Source organism: Theileria parva (assembly GCF_000165365.1).
Source record: "Theileria parva strain Muguga chromosome 3 map unlocalized ctg_530, whole genome shotgun sequence".
NCBI classification, from domain to species: Eukaryota; Apicomplexa; class Aconoidasida; order Piroplasmida; family Theileriidae; genus Theileria; species Theileria parva.
Window position 1 is genome coordinate 1,086,742 of NW_876245.1, and position 15,591 is coordinate 1,102,332.

General features: G+C 33.2%; 8 protein-coding genes across 8 annotated transcripts; 4 read left to right on the top strand and 4 right to left on the bottom strand.

Moving 5' to 3' along the window:
* Positions 1–149: 149 nt before the first annotated feature.
* TpMuguga_03g00513 (ZIP Zinc transporter family protein) lies at positions 150–1,581 on the bottom strand (the record flags this gene model as incomplete). Its single annotated transcript, XM_758448.2, has 5 exons — positions 191–594; positions 782–981; positions 1,012–1,066; positions 1,097–1,246; positions 1,302–1,440. The coding sequence occupies 5 exons, from the start codon at positions 1,438–1,440 to the stop codon at positions 191–193; spliced, it is 948 nt and encodes a 315-aa protein (XP_763541.1).
* A 68-nt stretch (positions 1,582–1,649) lies between these two features.
* Positions 1,650–3,466, bottom strand: rpl3 (50S ribosomal protein L3). The gene is made up of 6 exons (XM_061305718.1): positions 2,961–3,466; positions 2,808–2,929; positions 2,669–2,743; positions 2,458–2,596; positions 2,127–2,358; positions 1,650–2,030 (listed from the first exon to the last, which is right to left on the bottom strand). Exons 1-6 carry the CDS (start codon positions 3,046–3,048, stop codon positions 1,769–1,771), a joined length of 918 nt encoding a protein of 305 aa, XP_061161051.1. The 5' UTR covers positions 3,049–3,466; the 3' UTR covers positions 1,650–1,768.
* Positions 3,277–4,921, bottom strand: Hnrnpab (uncharacterized protein; the record flags this gene model as incomplete). Its single annotated transcript, XM_758450.2, has 5 exons — positions 4,590–4,921; positions 4,272–4,469; positions 4,115–4,219; positions 3,497–4,085; positions 3,315–3,466 (listed from the first exon to the last, which is right to left on the bottom strand). Exons 1-5 carry the CDS (start codon positions 4,809–4,811, stop codon positions 3,315–3,317), a joined length of 1,266 nt encoding a protein of 421 aa, XP_763543.1. The 5' UTR covers positions 4,812–4,921.
* A 161-nt stretch (positions 4,922–5,082) lies between these two features.
* Positions 5,083–5,910, bottom strand: lsm-4 (putative U6 snRNA-associated Sm-like protein LSm4). The gene is made up of 6 exons (XM_061305719.1): positions 5,747–5,910; positions 5,672–5,713; positions 5,514–5,612; positions 5,302–5,413; positions 5,226–5,264; positions 5,083–5,175 (listed from the first exon to the last, which is right to left on the bottom strand). The coding sequence occupies exons 1-6, from the start codon at positions 5,750–5,752 to the stop codon at positions 5,114–5,116; spliced, it is 360 nt and encodes a 119-aa protein (XP_061161052.1). The 5' UTR covers positions 5,753–5,910; the 3' UTR covers positions 5,083–5,113.
* Positions 5,911–5,943: 33 nt separating this feature from the next.
* TpMuguga_03g00517 (uncharacterized protein) lies at positions 5,944–8,985 on the top strand. The gene is made up of 10 exons (XM_061305720.1): positions 5,944–6,822; positions 6,855–7,242; positions 7,303–7,440; positions 7,470–7,618; positions 7,650–7,805; positions 7,857–8,035; positions 8,174–8,394; positions 8,424–8,515; positions 8,546–8,762; positions 8,793–8,985. Exons 1-10 carry the CDS (start codon positions 6,028–6,030, stop codon positions 8,933–8,935), a joined length of 2,478 nt encoding a protein of 825 aa, XP_061161053.1. The 5' UTR covers positions 5,944–6,027; the 3' UTR covers positions 8,936–8,985.
* Positions 8,986–8,997: 12 nt separating this feature from the next.
* On the top strand, positions 8,998–10,140 carry TpMuguga_03g02365 (uncharacterized protein; the record flags this gene model as incomplete). The annotated part of the gene is made up of 2 exons (XM_061305864.1): positions 8,998–9,960; positions 10,006–10,140. The coding sequence occupies exons 1-2, from the start codon at positions 9,019–9,021 to the stop codon at positions 10,138–10,140; spliced, it is 1,077 nt and encodes a 358-aa protein (XP_061161790.1). The 5' UTR covers positions 8,998–9,018.
* An 82-nt stretch (positions 10,141–10,222) lies between these two features.
* TpMuguga_03g02480 (uncharacterized protein) lies at positions 10,223–11,933 on the top strand (the record flags this gene model as incomplete). The annotated part of the gene is made up of 1 exon (XM_758453.2): positions 10,223–11,933. The coding sequence occupies one exon, from the start codon at positions 10,223–10,225 to the stop codon at positions 11,903–11,905; it is 1,683 nt and encodes a 560-aa protein (XP_763546.2). The 3' UTR covers positions 11,906–11,933.
* On the top strand, positions 11,910–15,540 carry TERT (Telomerase ribonucleoprotein complex - RNA binding domain protein). The gene is made up of 3 exons (XM_061305721.1): positions 11,910–12,175; positions 12,206–12,273; positions 12,305–15,540. The coding sequence occupies exons 1-3, from the start codon at positions 11,937–11,939 to the stop codon at positions 15,502–15,504; spliced, it is 3,507 nt and encodes a 1,168-aa protein (XP_061161054.1). The 5' UTR covers positions 11,910–11,936; the 3' UTR covers positions 15,505–15,540.
* Positions 15,541–15,591: the final 51 nt, after the last annotated feature.

Sequence of the window (15,591 nt, forward strand, 5' to 3'; positions counted from 1 at the left end):
TTACACATTTGTTAATTTTAATTTTTTCTATAAAGTTTATGAATTCTCCAGGTGGAATTGCTCCTAACTCTCTGATGTGCACCATAAGGTCACATGTGTATCCTTAACCAGTAAAATTTACTCATATAAAGTTCAATACAAAGAGTTAATAATACGTTGTGTTAATAAATTACATGGCTGTTAAAGCGTTTTATTGTTGAATTTTGGTTTCGAGAACTTTTGATGTTGCTAGTACGATAGACATAACTGTGGCTCCGAATATGAAAAATGACCACAGTATAGCTCTAGATGATGATTTTTGGCCTTTATTTCCAGTAAACAGTTCAAACGACAGGTATATAAAGAATCCAACAGCCAGTGATGTGAAAACAGAATAACAAACTTTGTTTGAAACTGAGACTGCGTAATAGCCAATTAAAACTCCTAATGGAACACAGAATGAAAACGCAACTATATAAAACGTTTTGAGAACTTCTGATTTGAAAGAATCCGACAGTATTGATGACAGTAACAAGGATTCTGCCCACTTATGTGCTATTATTCCAAACCCAATCGCCCAAGCATTAGATCCTCTCTCCGACCCAATTAGAGAACCTAAATTTAATATTTAATACTCATGAAATTGAAATGTGTACGTTAGAAAGTTCACAAACGGAGATTTTATAATTTTTATGATGGGGTAAATTAACACAACAATAAAAAATAATTATAAATAATATAATTTAAAGGTGTAACAAAATGAGTTAATTTTGAGGATGCGGAAAATATAATTGTTTGTTACCTTCAAGAATTGAGTGGCCGTAAAAGGCAATTAATAGGTAAATCACTCTAGAACCCAAAATATGCTTAACTTTGGATAAAAAAGAGCCATTCGTTAATTTTTTGGAATTACTAGAATTTACTGAAGTGTTGGCAGAGTGGAAACACTGAGAATCTCCCTTCTCTAATTTTTCCTCGTCTGGACAACCAAGGCAAAATTCTCTAAAATAATTTCATAACACTTAATCTTACTCATTTGTTGGATTTTCTGTTTCTTCTTCATTTTTATGTTCACAACAGTGTTCATCTGGGCATTTATAAATGTTTATAAAAGTACCTGGAAGAAAATCTATCAGAACCAATAGTAGAATTGGTGCGAATATTATGAATCCTCTGGTATCTAGCGAGTCAAATATCTTGAAGGAAGGGTCGTCGGTCTCAAACACCTCCGGTAACAAATGTGTAATTGAAAGCGATAGTAACGCTCCTAAATATTTTATTCAGATTAAATATTTCAATTGATTAAATATTTATTTGCAAACCGCTTATTGCGTTGTTTATGTTTTCTATATTTATCCATTTGCTATGGATTTTGGGGAATTTGTGTGCTATTTTTGGGACATAACAGAAAAAAACAGTTTCCAAGAATATCGCTATGGAAAGAACAATTTTATCGTACATTGTGTTGATTATTCTACAGTCCGGCCAATTCCGGTAATGTGGTGGATTCTGTGTGTTTTATATATTATTGTGAATATTATTTTCCACCATTTTATTAATTAAACAATATAATTAAATTTTTTACTAAATAAACATTGTATACCCCATCAATACACAGAATTACTAGATTCCATGTAACCTAGCGGGTTTCATTTTAATTTAATATAAAATTAAAATAATAAAATTATTCATGTGTTCGTATAATAAAAATTGATCCTCAAACTCGTTTAATCTTGGAGCGTTGAATTAATGTGTTAACCAATTCTCAGTTTCATACCTTAAATTAATTTTATCGTAATAATTGTTTAAGTGGCGGTTGAACATCAGAAGTTACTGTGACGTATGAACCTTTTGGACCGGCCACAAGCCCTTTTAGGTACAGTAGTGACGTTTCTGGGTTTAAGCCTAGAATCTTTAATTTTCTAAACGTACATCTCTTTCCGCCCATTCTTCCAGCCATTCTCTTTCCTGGTTTTACACATCCTGGAGTTGTTGAGGCTCCTATTGACCCTGGTCCCCTATGATGTTTTGACCCGTGACTCATCGGACCTCTAAAATTTTTTATATTCATTATAAATATAACAATATTATTCTATTATTAAAGTATTAAAATTATTATATAATATGTATAACAATGTGTGTGATACCTTTTAAATCCATGTCTTTTGATGGTTCCTTGAAAGCCTTTCCCCTTTGTGATTCCGGTGACCTTGGCATGGGTACATCCTACAAAGGAGGAAACGTCGACCAGTTGCCCTAATACGTAATCCTGTGGTGGTTGTAGTTTAACTGGGAAGGTTTCCGCTTCGTTGGCAGAGATTTTAATAAGTTTTCCTAATTCTGGCCTATTATTCCAATGCCTGGACCACAACGGTTTTCCTAAAATTTGATTTAAACTAGTTTAACAATTTGAAAATAGTTTTAATAGTTTAAGAATAGTTATAATAGTTATCACAAAAGTTGTTATGGTTTACAAACCGTATGAAACAAGTGCGTAACCGAAATCCATAAACTGTAATATTGTACATGGTAATACTCTAAGGGCAGTAACAGTCTCCACAATCCCATCAGGTGAAGCAATCTGTCCAACAGCATGCTTTATCGCTCTCAATTGAACCTATTTCAATATTCACACTATAAACTATACTGTATATATAGTATGTAGTATGAATGTGTGGGAATTTAGTACCATTTTAGCAGTTTCTGGCCAACGAGTTCTCCAGAGATAATCTCTAGGCTTTTGGGGGTCTTTAAAAATATGAATCTGAAATGTCAAATTAGTAAAAGTTGAATTTTTTAATGGAATCTCAACTTAGTATCACACATACTCGTTCTGTTGGAGGAAGATCTCTCTCCTTAGCAATGTAAAGACGGGAATTGTTATTTCTATTTCCAATTTTTGCGATATTGATGAAATTGCTAAGATTGTCAGTATTGGATAATTTATAAGCTAAAAAATAAAATTAGGATTAATTCTGTACCTTGAGCTTTAAATATAAAGTGGAAATACCAAATGTTAAATACTAAAATATACTGGATTCCATTTATTTTTTTAATATTTACATCCATAACATTGATATCATTTGTGTAATAAATAAATTTTATCAACTAATTGGGGTGTGAAAAATATATTTTCTATAAATTCAATAAATAAAATTTTGATGGTGAATTTGAATAAATTGAAGACATGATGAAACTTGATAAGTAAAAAAATGTGTTGGAGAATTTGAGAAATTGGATAAATACGGAATTTGTTGGAGAATTGGGAAAATTGGATAACAAGTAACTGGACGGGTTTTGGGGAATGGATGATATTAGTGGATAGTTAAGATTGTCTAAATCCTTCTGCTGTGTACGTCAGCGTAATCAACGATGATTTCTCTTCCGTCGACGACATGTTTCAGGCTAGGATCTAGTGCGGAATGGATGGAATTTTTGTTTGCAAAAGTGATGAAACCGAACCCTTTCCCCTTTTGGGTGTGTGGATCTGGAGTAATATATGAATTTGGAGACATACCCTTTGGAATATACACGTCAATGACCTCTCCGAACTGAGAAAAGTATGTCCTGAGACTGTGAACACTCGTTTCGAACGCGATGCGACCGACAAACAGTTTTGGAATACTCCTGTCTCGACCATTTCTCGACCCGTTAGAATATGTTCGCGATCCATCTGAATATGTTTTTGGTGCGTCTGAATAGGTTCTTGGTGTGTCTGAAAATGTTCTTGAGTAAGGTTCATTTCTACTCTCGTTTCTGGAGCCAGAAAAGACGAAACTGACTGGTTTATTCGGATCAAATGTGGAAGAATTGGAACTTTGTCTGTATGGAGGGACACTCTGGTAATATGAATCACGTTCGTAGTGCCGTTCTCTCCTCGGATACTTACTGGGATAGTCTGGATACGAGTCATAGTGCCTCTTGTATCTGTAACTGTCGGGATAGTAATCTCTGAATCTTCTGTGCGGAGGCGGATAATGTCTCTTTGGACCTGATTGAGATGAGTACTCTAGACGCTTATAGTCACTTGAATGGTATTTTGTACCCGTTGCTCTATCTACTATTACCTCTCGACCCATTATAACATGTGGGCCAGACTCAAACACCTAGAAAATAATAAATATTTGTGTGTTACCTTCCGTATGGAATCCTCGTTTTCAAATGATATGAATCCGAAACCCTTGTTTAGCCCACTGTAGTTATTCTGTCTTGGGCAGTAAGCGTCATAAACCGTTCCAAACTATAGAAAAATTAATATTTAAATTTTATTAAACTAAAATTGTAGTGATTACCTTTTTGAAGTAATCTTCGAGATCATCTTTAGTGGCTTCAAATGCAATTCTGGTAATAAAAATTCTGTTAGCGTTGATCTTCTCATCGTCAAGAGAACTCTTATGGTCTTCACCGTCTGAATGATCCTGGTTAGTTTCTTCAAGAGGAACTTCCTCAGTTAGTTCATTGACTTCGTTTTCCTGATAATCAACGTAGCCCTAAAACGGACTTAATAATCTGTCTAAAATTTGATCTAACTAATCAAATTGGAGATCTAATTCCATAATTATTAAAATAATTATATAAATCGATTTTAATAAAAAAAGATAAAAACTAACATCTGATGCGTCGTGATTTGAGTATTCTTGTTCTGATGATTGTTCCTGGTCGCTGGTAACTGAGTTTTCATCTTCTGTGGGCTTCTTTTTAGAAGTTACTTTTTTAGTTTTTACGGTGGTCTTGGGTTTGGCAGCAGGTTTAGTTGTTTTTGTGGTTTTTTTTGTTTTGGGTTCTACTGCCTTCTTAACCTCAGCAGGTTTAGTAGTCTTTCTTGGCGCCATATATGTGAAATAGACAAATTAAAATTTTTAGATAAATTATAAAAATTAGATAAATTGAAAAAAATTAGACAAATTATAAGAATACTACATTATAGGGGAGTATAGGTGGTAATCCCTGTTTGATAAAGATCTTGTGTAGTAACTGATGTTCCCAGCCTCACAGAATAATGGGAACCTAGATCAAAATAAAATATCAAAATTATTTTAACCATTTTTGTAAAAATAGTCATTTTTAAATTAATTAACATGGAAATAAAACTATTTGCGTATATCACTTTTTAAATACATTGAATTATTAAAAGTCATCTTCTAGGATTGTGGTACATATGCCCTCTCCCTCTCATTCCTCCACCATCGCCTCGTCCTAGTTAATATTAATTCTTGTTTTAACATATTTTACGCTTATTAACTTACCTCTTCCTCTTCCAGAATATGTATGACCCTGAGGCCGCTCTAAATAAAGATTTATAATGGTTTTTTCTGGTCTTACGTGGTCGTTTTTCTTCCTTAGCGATTTCAGCTACTTCGTTTGGCAGCCTGAGAGATTTAACTGTATTCCCTCTAATAAAACATTCATCCAGCTTCCAAAAATCAGTCCCACTCTGAAATATTTATTAAATTATAATATATCAAATTATTTATATATTAAATTTATATATTAAATTGTAATATATTTGGTAAATAATAGTTTATTGGTTATACCTTGGAGGTACAAACAACGTTTACCATGTGCATATTCATAAAAGCATCACAGGAGTCCAGAATTCCACTGTAAGTTTCACCGTTTTTTAGTTCAATCAGCTAAAGAAAATAAATGAAGTTTACATATAAAAGGTGTGAGATATGATAGAAAGACTTACAGTGGGTTGACTCTTCCCCGCCCTCAAAAGAGTCAAGGGTAACTAAAATAAAATAAAAAATTGAATAAAAAATACCACCATGTTTAATTTTTTATAATCTTATACTATTGTAGAAAGATATAACAATTTAGGGATAAAATTGTAATATTGAGAAATATTTAAGAAATAAAATGATTTTATAAAGAAATCATGATTATATTTTAATAAAAATATGATTAAAGGGTAAATTAATGTGGAAGGATATTAATTTATTCTATAAAAATTCCCAAAATTATACATATGTGGATTAACCCATTAAATAAACTTTTGTATATAAATTCTTTTATTGTATAAACATTTTATCGCAATAAATAAAAATGTTTATATGTGTTAGATTTCCAGCTCAAAGAGGAGTCTTATCTAACATAGAGCATTGTAATTTAAATAAAAATGTTAAACTATTTTATTTTTTAAACAATTGTAAACTATATTCTACAAAACCCGGTCTTATATTACATTTTAGACCCGGTTGTGTATTATATCCTAGAGATATAAAGAGTAAATTGTTTTGTAACTTTGGTACTTTAGCTTCCATAAATTCACCTGTTAAAGGTAGTCCAATTCATGCTTATTTGGTTCAAAGAGGTACTTCAAACGAATTAGAATCTCACGAAGACATATACAAAACTATAATTTCTAAACTTGAACATTTAACCAAACACCTGGAAATCAAATTGGACTCAATTCCATATGAACTGAACTACAATGATCAATCTTATAACTTTATTCATCGTTCACATAGGTACCCTAAGGAATCCTTTTCATATGAAGGTTTTATTAACCTTTCCCTGACAAACAATGAGTTGTACACTAACTTTGTCTCGGAAATTAGACTCCGCCAACTTGAAGAATTAACATTAAATCGTAAACTAAACCCCTCAACAAACTTATTTAATCAAAAAGGTGTACAAGTACAATTTAATGAAAAGGAGCTCCAAAATTTACAGAAACTTTTGGATACAAATTTCTCAAGTATGGTTAAAACAATGACATTTGAACAGTCGATTTTGCTGATAAAGAGAATGTATCTTCTAGGTTTAACCGTATCATATAATAACTTTTGTGACCTCTTAAATTCCCTTAAATCCCTCAATAAACTATCAGCAAAGGAGGTAAATAATTTTTAGTATTTTAAATTTTGTAGTTGGTGGAGTTGGCGATTTGCGTTAGAGCGTATGTCGACTCTGATAACAGTTTTCTTCGTTATTTTATGGTTTCCATAGGATCTGCACTCGAGGATAAGGTTTCAGATTTTGAACTTTTATCTGACCAGAAATTAATTGATTATTTATTTCCTCTTTCTCTAATGCAGTTTAATGCTCACCCATTCTCCTGGTTAATCATTTCAAACTCTAAAATTTTAGATCAAATCACTCAAGATTTTGAATCTCTTGCCGTAAACTACCAGGCCAAACTCCTGACAATATTGTCGTCACTGGTTTCTTCTCCTGAAATTGCCAGTAAATATTACACCGTCTACAACTCACTCATTAATTCATTACAAGAATCAATCAAGTCAATCCCCTCCAATGGTACGGAATATACCAATTAAATATCTATACAATCTATTACATTAGTTGAATGTGGTTTAGAAATATTAAGTATGATGAGCATTAATGTGTGTTACCCGAATTTTGAGATGCTGAGGGAGTCTCTGTTCAAGGAAGCCTTGAACAGGTGGAGTGAATTCCCAGTAAACTCACTTGCATTTCTGTACTTGAAGCATAAAGGTATTAAATTAGATTATAATAATGTTTAGACGAAATACCAAGAGAGTGTTCTGACGAGTTTCTGAAGAGTTTGGGTCTTAATCTGAGAGCATTGACTCCAAAGTACCTCCCAGAGTTATACTGCTCATACCTTAAAACCGGTCAATTAACGACAAATCAATGCAGATCATATGAATACGTAGGTTGATTTAAGTTTACAGTTTGATTAGTACTTGGGTCTGGGGTACGCTTCACTCACAGTAAGGAACGTTTCAAACCTTTTAATGTACCTAAGCATTAATGGGAAGTATACTTGCAGAATCTATGATCATATAATAAGAAGATTTCAAAACTTCAAAGATTCAAACTCACTCACAAATCAACAGGTTTGACAATTTTACTAGTTTTCAATATACTTTTAATAACTAAATTTATAGCTACTGGACGTGGTATTGTCAATGTCGTTGGTTGGGATTCACACGAGAAATGTTTGGAGCAATGTCAACCTTTCAAATTTAGTGTTCCAAACACCCAAAAATATACTTGTATACCTAGGTTACGCATTTCTCATTACTAATCTCAGGGGTCATAAACTGTGGAATGTACTTGTTCAGAGGTATTTTTTCCCTCTATCAGCACATTTAATCAGTTATACACCTAATATTATATACCATTTAAAATAGTTATATACTTAATATTATATACCATGTAAAATGGTTATATACTGAAATCTAGTATTGAGTTGTGTGTATAGAATATTGGGAGAGAATAAGCATTATAACTCTGAGACGTATGAAGTGTTAAAATCTGCGGAAATATTAAAGTTTATACCAAATGACCAGTTTAATGGAAACCTTAACCGTCTGTTAGAGCATTGCAAACAACTATACTTTTCAAAATTAGCAAGACAGAGATATAGATCAAAGGTGCCGTATGAGGAAATATTCAACAATTTGGGACTCAGATATAAAAAAGGTAAGATAGTACTTGATAATGAGAATTAGAAATCATAATCAACGAGTTATACGAGGCGCCATATGTGTTACCGGAGTTTGGAATAATAATTGAACCCACAAGAGATCAAATAAATCATCAGGTACAAATACTATAAATAATTGTGTGTTAGACGTCAGGATGTGTAACTGGAGAAGCGATGTTGAGGCATAGAGTCTGGACCAAGTTAAACTATAGAATATTCTCATTCCATGATTCGGAGTGGCAAGAGTTTTATAACGAAAACGAGGATAGTAATAGCGAAAACGATGGAGGTTCGTGGGATATTGAGAAAATGACGTTGCATTTCTGTAAGAATACAAGGCTAAATCATCTAATTGCTGGGGAAGGTAAAGTTAAGGATTTATGGAATTTTTTAGGCCAAGAACGGCGTCAAATTTTGAAAATCAAGTCACCTGAGTCTAGAAGACATACGCTACTCAAAAGCTCAAGAACCGCAAGTGCACATTCATCCAAAATCAAAAGACTACAAAACATTATTATACAACAATCCGACAATTGAATAATTTATCTCATTTTAGTAAATTAAATTTCTGTTAATTTAATGTAAATTCATGTTAATTAGTTTATAAAAAATTAAATGTGATGAAGAAGGTGTTGATATCAGGCCTGGTGGTTTCATTTTTGACAATTCCAGTGGAATCCAGGTTCGAATTAAATAAATCACCGCAAAACGAAGATTTCATATCAAAAGATATTACAGAAGTGGGATTAAATGTGTATTTGGACGAAATCGACTTCATACCGAGAGAAGTCTCAGTAGTTGGAAAAAACGCAGAAGTTTGTAAAAGGTCACTTGAAATAAATTACGAAAATGATGTGTACGGTTTATGTGAACATTTCAACTGTGATATAAAGTTTATTTCTTCTATACCGTACGATAACAGAGTAGCTCCCTTTTCAAAATTACCAGAGAATATAATATTACCAAATACTAAAAATATCACGGATCAGCAGAGGAAAAATTGTAATTTAACCAAATTGGCAGCACGTTGCAGTTCGTATTTGAGGTTTGCAAACTGTGTATTCGTTAATTATGTTGGTGGATTCCGAAGCTCAGACCAAAGTATAAAGCTCTCGCCCGAAATAGAAGAAAGCCTTGGAATATACCCAAACAACGAGTTTGTAAATAAGTATTTCTCAGTTGGAGGTGGCCTTATAGGCTTTCTATTCAGTGAGTATATGCAAAATATATGCAGTTTTGTACATAATGCCTGTAAAATACATCCGCAATTTAAGGACCTAGAACACTATTTTAGTTCCCAAGCTTGTGTAGTATTTGATTTTATTACGCCAATTGAAGGGCACAGGAAACTCTTTGGGCCACTGGTGCCTGTTGACCAACTTGACTTTTACATTTCCAGGGAAAAGGAACACTTTGTTAGTTATCAAATATATAAACCAAGTAATATTATTCTCTCTGAACTGAATATACCACTGCTAGATCCGTTCAATACTGACGTCCAACTTCAAGAATACAAGGATGCACTACTCAAACATAGATGTGAATTGATCAATCAACTCTACGTATAAGATAGTTAACTATAATAATTCAATCTGTATATTTTTTAGAACAGATCGGTTAATTTGAATTTGTATTCGCCTTCGGGGAAATATCGAATATACGCCGCCTGTTTTCAGCTGGAAAAGTATTACAAAAAGTGCGATTTATGTAAAAAAATCGGGATTAAAAATACTAAATCATAATTACCAATTGGATTTTCTGTAATTTATACATTTTAAAAAGGTATGAAGATTGGAAAAGTATAATGAAGATATGTGAAGTATAATGAAGATTTGTGAAGAGTTTATAAAATCAAATGACTTGGTATCATTGTTTGAGTGGTTGGACGAGAGTGAGTTGAACTGTGATAAGCTTTGGGAATTGCTTAGTCAAAATTATTACAGTAAATTCTTATGTGAGAATGTTTATTTTTTGTATTTCGGAAGACTGAAGAGGAGTTTGACGGTGTTCCAAGATGCGGATTTGAACGAGGTGGCGACAACCCTGGGGTCAATGTCAATTTACTCTGACGGAATTTCAAGTGGAATTGAGGACGAGTATTTGCAAGTTGAAGGGTACAAAAGGCCAGAGAATTTTATAGAAATTTACAGAGAAGCCTGTGAAAGTGTTGACGAGGATTTGGCCTTTGGGTCAATAATGCAGATATTGTCCCACACCGGTCAGGATTTTTACAACTTATTGAGTATACTCTCTGGAGTTATTAAGAGAACAGAAAAGGGTACTTCCTCACTGATTACAAGTAGTCTGGTGTCCATATTATCTTATATTAAGCCCAGAAAGGGTATTAGGCTAGGGCCTATGGTTGAATTTTTGGAGTCTGTTTGGGACACTAAGGATGAGCAAGATAAGCATGGAGTCGCCTCCTCCTCTTTAATTTCCTTTTCAACAAATATAATTTCCCAGCTTTATACCTCAAACCTTCTTCAATTGGACGGTAATTCTGGGCCATTGTGCCTGGCAAATCTGGTCTGTAAGTATAATAATAATATTTACCAGTGGGTTTGTTCTATATCAACAATGCAGTCTGAGCCAGTTTCTGGTCCTCTGGATACAGTTCCATTTAATGAAGCAATTTGTATTTTTGTACTATTATCAGATAAAAGGAGTAATGTCCCCAGGGTTTATTCCCTGAAAACAATGGCGTTGATGGGTTTAAAGATTTCAAATGTTTTTCTAGTAAATCAGCATAAATTAACCATTGACTCGGCTAACTTAGGGCTTAATTACTTGGAAAAGGAGTTTAGGTGCAGTGATTCAGAGCCGATAAGTGATTTTAACACATTTCCGTGGCATCCTATAGGATACTTGGCGGAGTTACTAGATTCAGAAAATGACGAATGGGACGAAAAAGAATCAACCAAGATTCTAAAACGCTCCCTGTCACTCTGCTCCCAAAGTGTCAAGCTACACATCCTCAAGGGCGTTGTCAAGCTATTAAAATCTGAAGATGGAATAACTATAACACTCATGGAATGTAAAAATACAGCATCTATCATAAATAAAAATGATGAAAGTGAGGAAAGTCCCAATAGGAATGTGGATAGTCCTATTAGAAGTGTGGAAACTCCTAATAGAAATGTGGAATCTTATGTTAACGGAGATAGGAAAATTTTTGAATTGGAAGAATATTTTAATTTTGTCAAGAGCGTGTTGGATTCTTATTTTTCTACTGATTTGGTCAAGAATTTTGGCGATTCAACGCTGGATTCCTTGTCAATAGTGTTGAACTGGATTAAATTTTTATTACTGACAAAGAGGAGCCGGTATTTTAAAAAAAATATCAAGAATTGTTTTTCTCTAAAATTAAATGAATTGTGCGATAAATTGGACGAAGGATTTGAATCTAGAACTGAATCTTCCCATAACCTACACATCTCACTCGTACCAATAAATAAACTGAATTTAATAAAGATGTTGTTTACAGATGTGCTGGATTTGCTAAAATAGAATTTTTCATTAATTTTTAGTATATTTATACATGGTAGAGTATAATAATAGAAGGTTAAGGTTTTACATTTTTTCACTGTATAACATACACAGGGACTGTGTTCAAACTTGTAAAAATCTCGAAGCTCTGACCAAAATCCAGGCGTTTACACTTTATGAGCTGTTGAAACCGAAAATTCATTCCGATGAAAATGATTTGAAGTTTAACTTTCTCCTATTGGTCACTAAATGTATCATTGTACAAATAACTAATGAAAATATTGAAATATGGTAACTTTTCCTATTTTTTACTGATTTTAGGGACGGAAAATCTAAAGGTGTGTACGATCTGGATAAGATTTTAACTCCCTTTAAAACCTTAAAAATGGGTATTTCTTACTAATTTCATCTTATTTTTAGAGGATAAACAACTGTCAGCATTTGTGGATACAATTTTAAAGAATAACATCCCTCATCCTAATTCCACAACTCTAAAGTATAATAATAAGTTCAAATCTTCAGAAACAAAGCAGAAACAAAATCAGCCTAATCTGGCTGATATAGACTCTTACATAAACAATCCCATGATGTTTTTTAACTCTGAGATTGGTAAAGCTTTGAATAGTTTTCCAGGTGATTTTACAATAACTGACTTGATTCCCAGTCAGAGAGTTTTAATTCCTACTGGAGTTCTTCATCTGTCAAACTCTTTTATTTATCCATTTATCCAGTCACTTAAACAATCCGACTCTGAGTATAAGTATGCTCAGAAATTGATCAAATTTGTTTTAAACAAGAAGTATATATTGAAAGATGGAGATAATTTAAGAACTCCGTCCCAGATATTCATACAGTGCTCAGGCCAGATCCTGTATAATCAAATCATTAGACCCTCCGATTCCGGTAAAAAGGCTCAAAAAGTGGGCTGTAAGTGGTCGAAAATGGTTATTTATAGAAGATTTCTATACTTTAAAAGGGGAAATACCAGGGAAAACATACCCTTCAAAACAGTATTTGACTCTTTTGATAACAATAAAACTACACTGTGGAAGTTTTTCACATTTATAATTTTTAATAATAGATACTACTCAGAAAGCCTCAAGGAGAGAAAGGAGTCTCTAAACTGCTTTCTTAAGCTATCCAACAACAAGATCCCAACGAACGAAAATGATAACACTGGACCCAAGAGTGTTAAGTCTCGTAAAACTCTTTTACAAGGCTTATTCTCACATTTCTCTAAGTTTATGGATAATTTAAAGACTGTAGTCTGGGAGGAAAAGAAATACTTGCGAAGTGGGCCCTTGGCTGAAACTAATTTGAAAACTGTTCCTTTTTCTAACGTTTACAAGTATATTAAATCAATTGTAGAGCAGACAGTTACTCCTGAATTACTCTGCGGAAATTCAAACTATTTAAAATTTTTAAAGGTGTGTTATTCCCTGATAACGCTGAATAAGGGTGAAAACCTCTCAATGTCTGAAGTTATGAAGGGGTTTAAGATTAAAGATTGTGTATGGACGGGGCGGGGTTACCATTCCATGGGTCAAACAAGGACAATCCTTGACTATTTATGTAGAATAATATTCTTTGTTCTACAATATTTGATCGTCCCAGCATTGGGAAGGTTTATGTACATTACGGAATCTGGATTTTCCATGTATAGAATACATTATATAAGAAATGAGGACTGGTCTAAAATGGTAAATAGAGCCAGAAATGATTATTTGAACAATGGAAAGGTTATTCGATCTGACTCTTGTAATGAGTTTCCAAAGCTCAGATTTGTTCCTAAACAGTCTGGAATGAGACCCATATTGAACTGTAATGCACCTTCAGGATGTAAAGAATTTTTTGACAACTTGGCAACCAAGTATAATCATAAATTTAAACCTTATTGCAAGTGTTACATGTGTACAGTCAACAAGAAACTTCTCTACTCAACTAATCTCAACAGATTACTTAAATTTATACACGATGCCCTGACTGTAAACTCTAAGATTAATCCGATACTGGGAAATGGAGTTCTGGGATATAACTCATTTTACAAACATTTAAAGAAATGGTGGTTTAAACTTTCAAGGTACGTTAGAATAGGATCCGATGTTAAATTTTATTATTTTGTTGCAGATTTGTCAAAGTGCTACGAACGAATCCCACATGACAAACTCATGGAAGTTCTCAGGGAACTGCCACTTGTAGACTCAACTTTCTCCGTAGTTTACAAACGTTTTCTAGTAAAACTATCCTCAAGTGTTAATTCATTTGCCAAGATTGAAGATATCCCCTCCCAAACCAAAAGGGCTAAAATCCTTACCAAAAAGAACAAATCAAATACTCAAAAAATAAAGTTGAGTAATTCTCAAAAGAGTAATTACCTATCTAACATTATTAATACAAATAAGAGTAAGGGTAGTGATGGTAATGTGATTAAGAGTGTGAACCGGTTGAGTGCGAGGTTATATGGGAATTCTGTTATAGCATCAGGTTTAGACTCTTCTAAAACTTTTACTATTACTAGATATGACATTTTGTCAGCAGTTTCATCTTTGATTGAATCACAAAACGTTCGGCTTCCGAACTTTGGGAGTGATCGGTACATTAAGTTAAACCGCGGAATTCCTCAGGGTTGTTGCATTTCTCCTTTTCTCTCCAATATTTACCTCTCCAGCCTTGATAAATCACTAGAATTTAAGCCAAATATTACTTTTACGGGTAATGACACGCCTTTGGTTTTGCCAAACCTGTTGGTAAGATGGATTGATGATTTTTTATTCGTCTCAACAAACCCTGACGATGTTAATGACCTCGCCAAACTTCTTTGTTACAACAACTTTGATGCCGCTATTAACACTAAAAAAGTTGTTACCAACGCTTCCCGTTATGCCTTCATTTCTTCTAGTACTAACTCTAATACTGTCCTGTCTAATCTCCAGCTTAGTCAGGAAAACAGTAGAACTTCATCCCAGGAAGAGGAGACTCTAAAGTGGATAAACTGCAGGTTTAACTTTGATATGTTAAATAGATTTATAAATGTAGAAATTGTCCCATGGAAGTTTTCTAACCTCAGGATAAGGGATACCATTTCTCTCTCAAAATCACGAACACATTCGTTCATGTTCAGCGTGGTTGAGCAGCGACTCATAGGATATATCATGAACAAGCTTAGTCATAAAACTTATACTTGTTCTAAGATAAATTCACCTGAGTGTATAGTAACTAACTCTTATATAGTTATGAGGACTTGTGCTCTCAAATTGCACTGTTCAATAAGAGTTTTAGTCCAAGATTTCGGCTGCTTTGTAAACTTGAGATACTTTTACAAACTTATTCTAAACCTAATTACAATCACCTCAAACTTAGTCTCCAAGGGAGGTTTAAACATTAGAAGTCATTACTTGAGGGAGATTCTCATGATTGCCTTGATTTACACATTTAAAGACTCTAGCACCAGCTCTCTAAAGAGTAAAAAGATCAGGAAGTTAGACTGTTTGGAGCTTATAAATAAAAAGATTATCCGGAAGCTGTTTCACCATGTTAATTCATTTTTAAATAAGGATGATTTATTCTCTATTGCCTCTATTATCGAGGAAAGGTATAAAATTCACTGGTCTAAAGTTTAGTAAATCCCTCTACTCTTATTATACTATTATATTTGATTATACTTAATATATAAAATATATGTCTATTAGTATATTATACGTAGTAAT

Excerpts from the sequence above, each read along its gene's own strand:
- TERT (XM_061305721.1), top strand. The coding sequence starts at position 11,937 with ATGGTAGAGTATAATAATAGAAGGTTAAGGTTTTACATTTTTTCACTG. Across the intron at positions 12,176-12,205 it reads AATGAAAATATTGAAATATG|GGACGGAAAATCTAAAGGTG; the intron begins GTAACTTTTCCT and ends TACTGATTTTAG. Across the intron at positions 12,274-12,304 it reads CTTTAAAACCTTAAAAATGG|AGGATAAACAACTGTCAGCA; the intron begins GTATTTCTTACT and ends TCTTATTTTTAG.
- lsm-4 (XM_061305719.1), bottom strand. Across the intron at positions 5,414-5,513 it reads ACGTTGTTTGTACCTCCAAG|AGTGGGACTGATTTTTGGAA; the intron begins GTATAACCAATA and ends TAAATATTTCAG. Across the intron at positions 5,265-5,301 it reads TAAGGAAGAAAAACGACCAC|AGCGGCCTCAGGGTCATACA; the intron begins GTAAGACCAGAA and ends ATCTTTATTTAG.
- rpl3 (XM_061305718.1), bottom strand. The coding sequence starts at position 3,048 with ATGGATGTAAATATTAAAAAAATAAATGGAATCCAGTATATTTTAGTA. Across the intron at positions 2,930-2,960 it reads CTTTATATTTAAAGCTCAAG|CTTATAAATTATCCAATACT; the intron begins GTACAGAATTAA and ends TTTATTTTTTAG. Across the intron at positions 2,597-2,668 it reads GGCCAGAAACTGCTAAAATG|GTTCAATTGAGAGCGATAAA; the intron begins GTACTAAATTCC and ends ATATTGAAATAG.
- TpMuguga_03g00517 (XM_061305720.1), top strand. The coding sequence starts at position 6,028 with ATGTTTATATGTGTTAGATTTCCAGCTCAAAGAGGAGTCTTATCTAAC. Across the intron at positions 8,036-8,173 it reads TGGAATGTACTTGTTCAGAG|AATATTGGGAGAGAATAAGC; the intron begins GTATTTTTTCCC and ends TTGTGTGTATAG. Across the intron at positions 8,763-8,792 it reads TCATCTAATTGCTGGGGAAG|GCCAAGAACGGCGTCAAATT; the intron begins GTAAAGTTAAGG and ends GGAATTTTTTAG.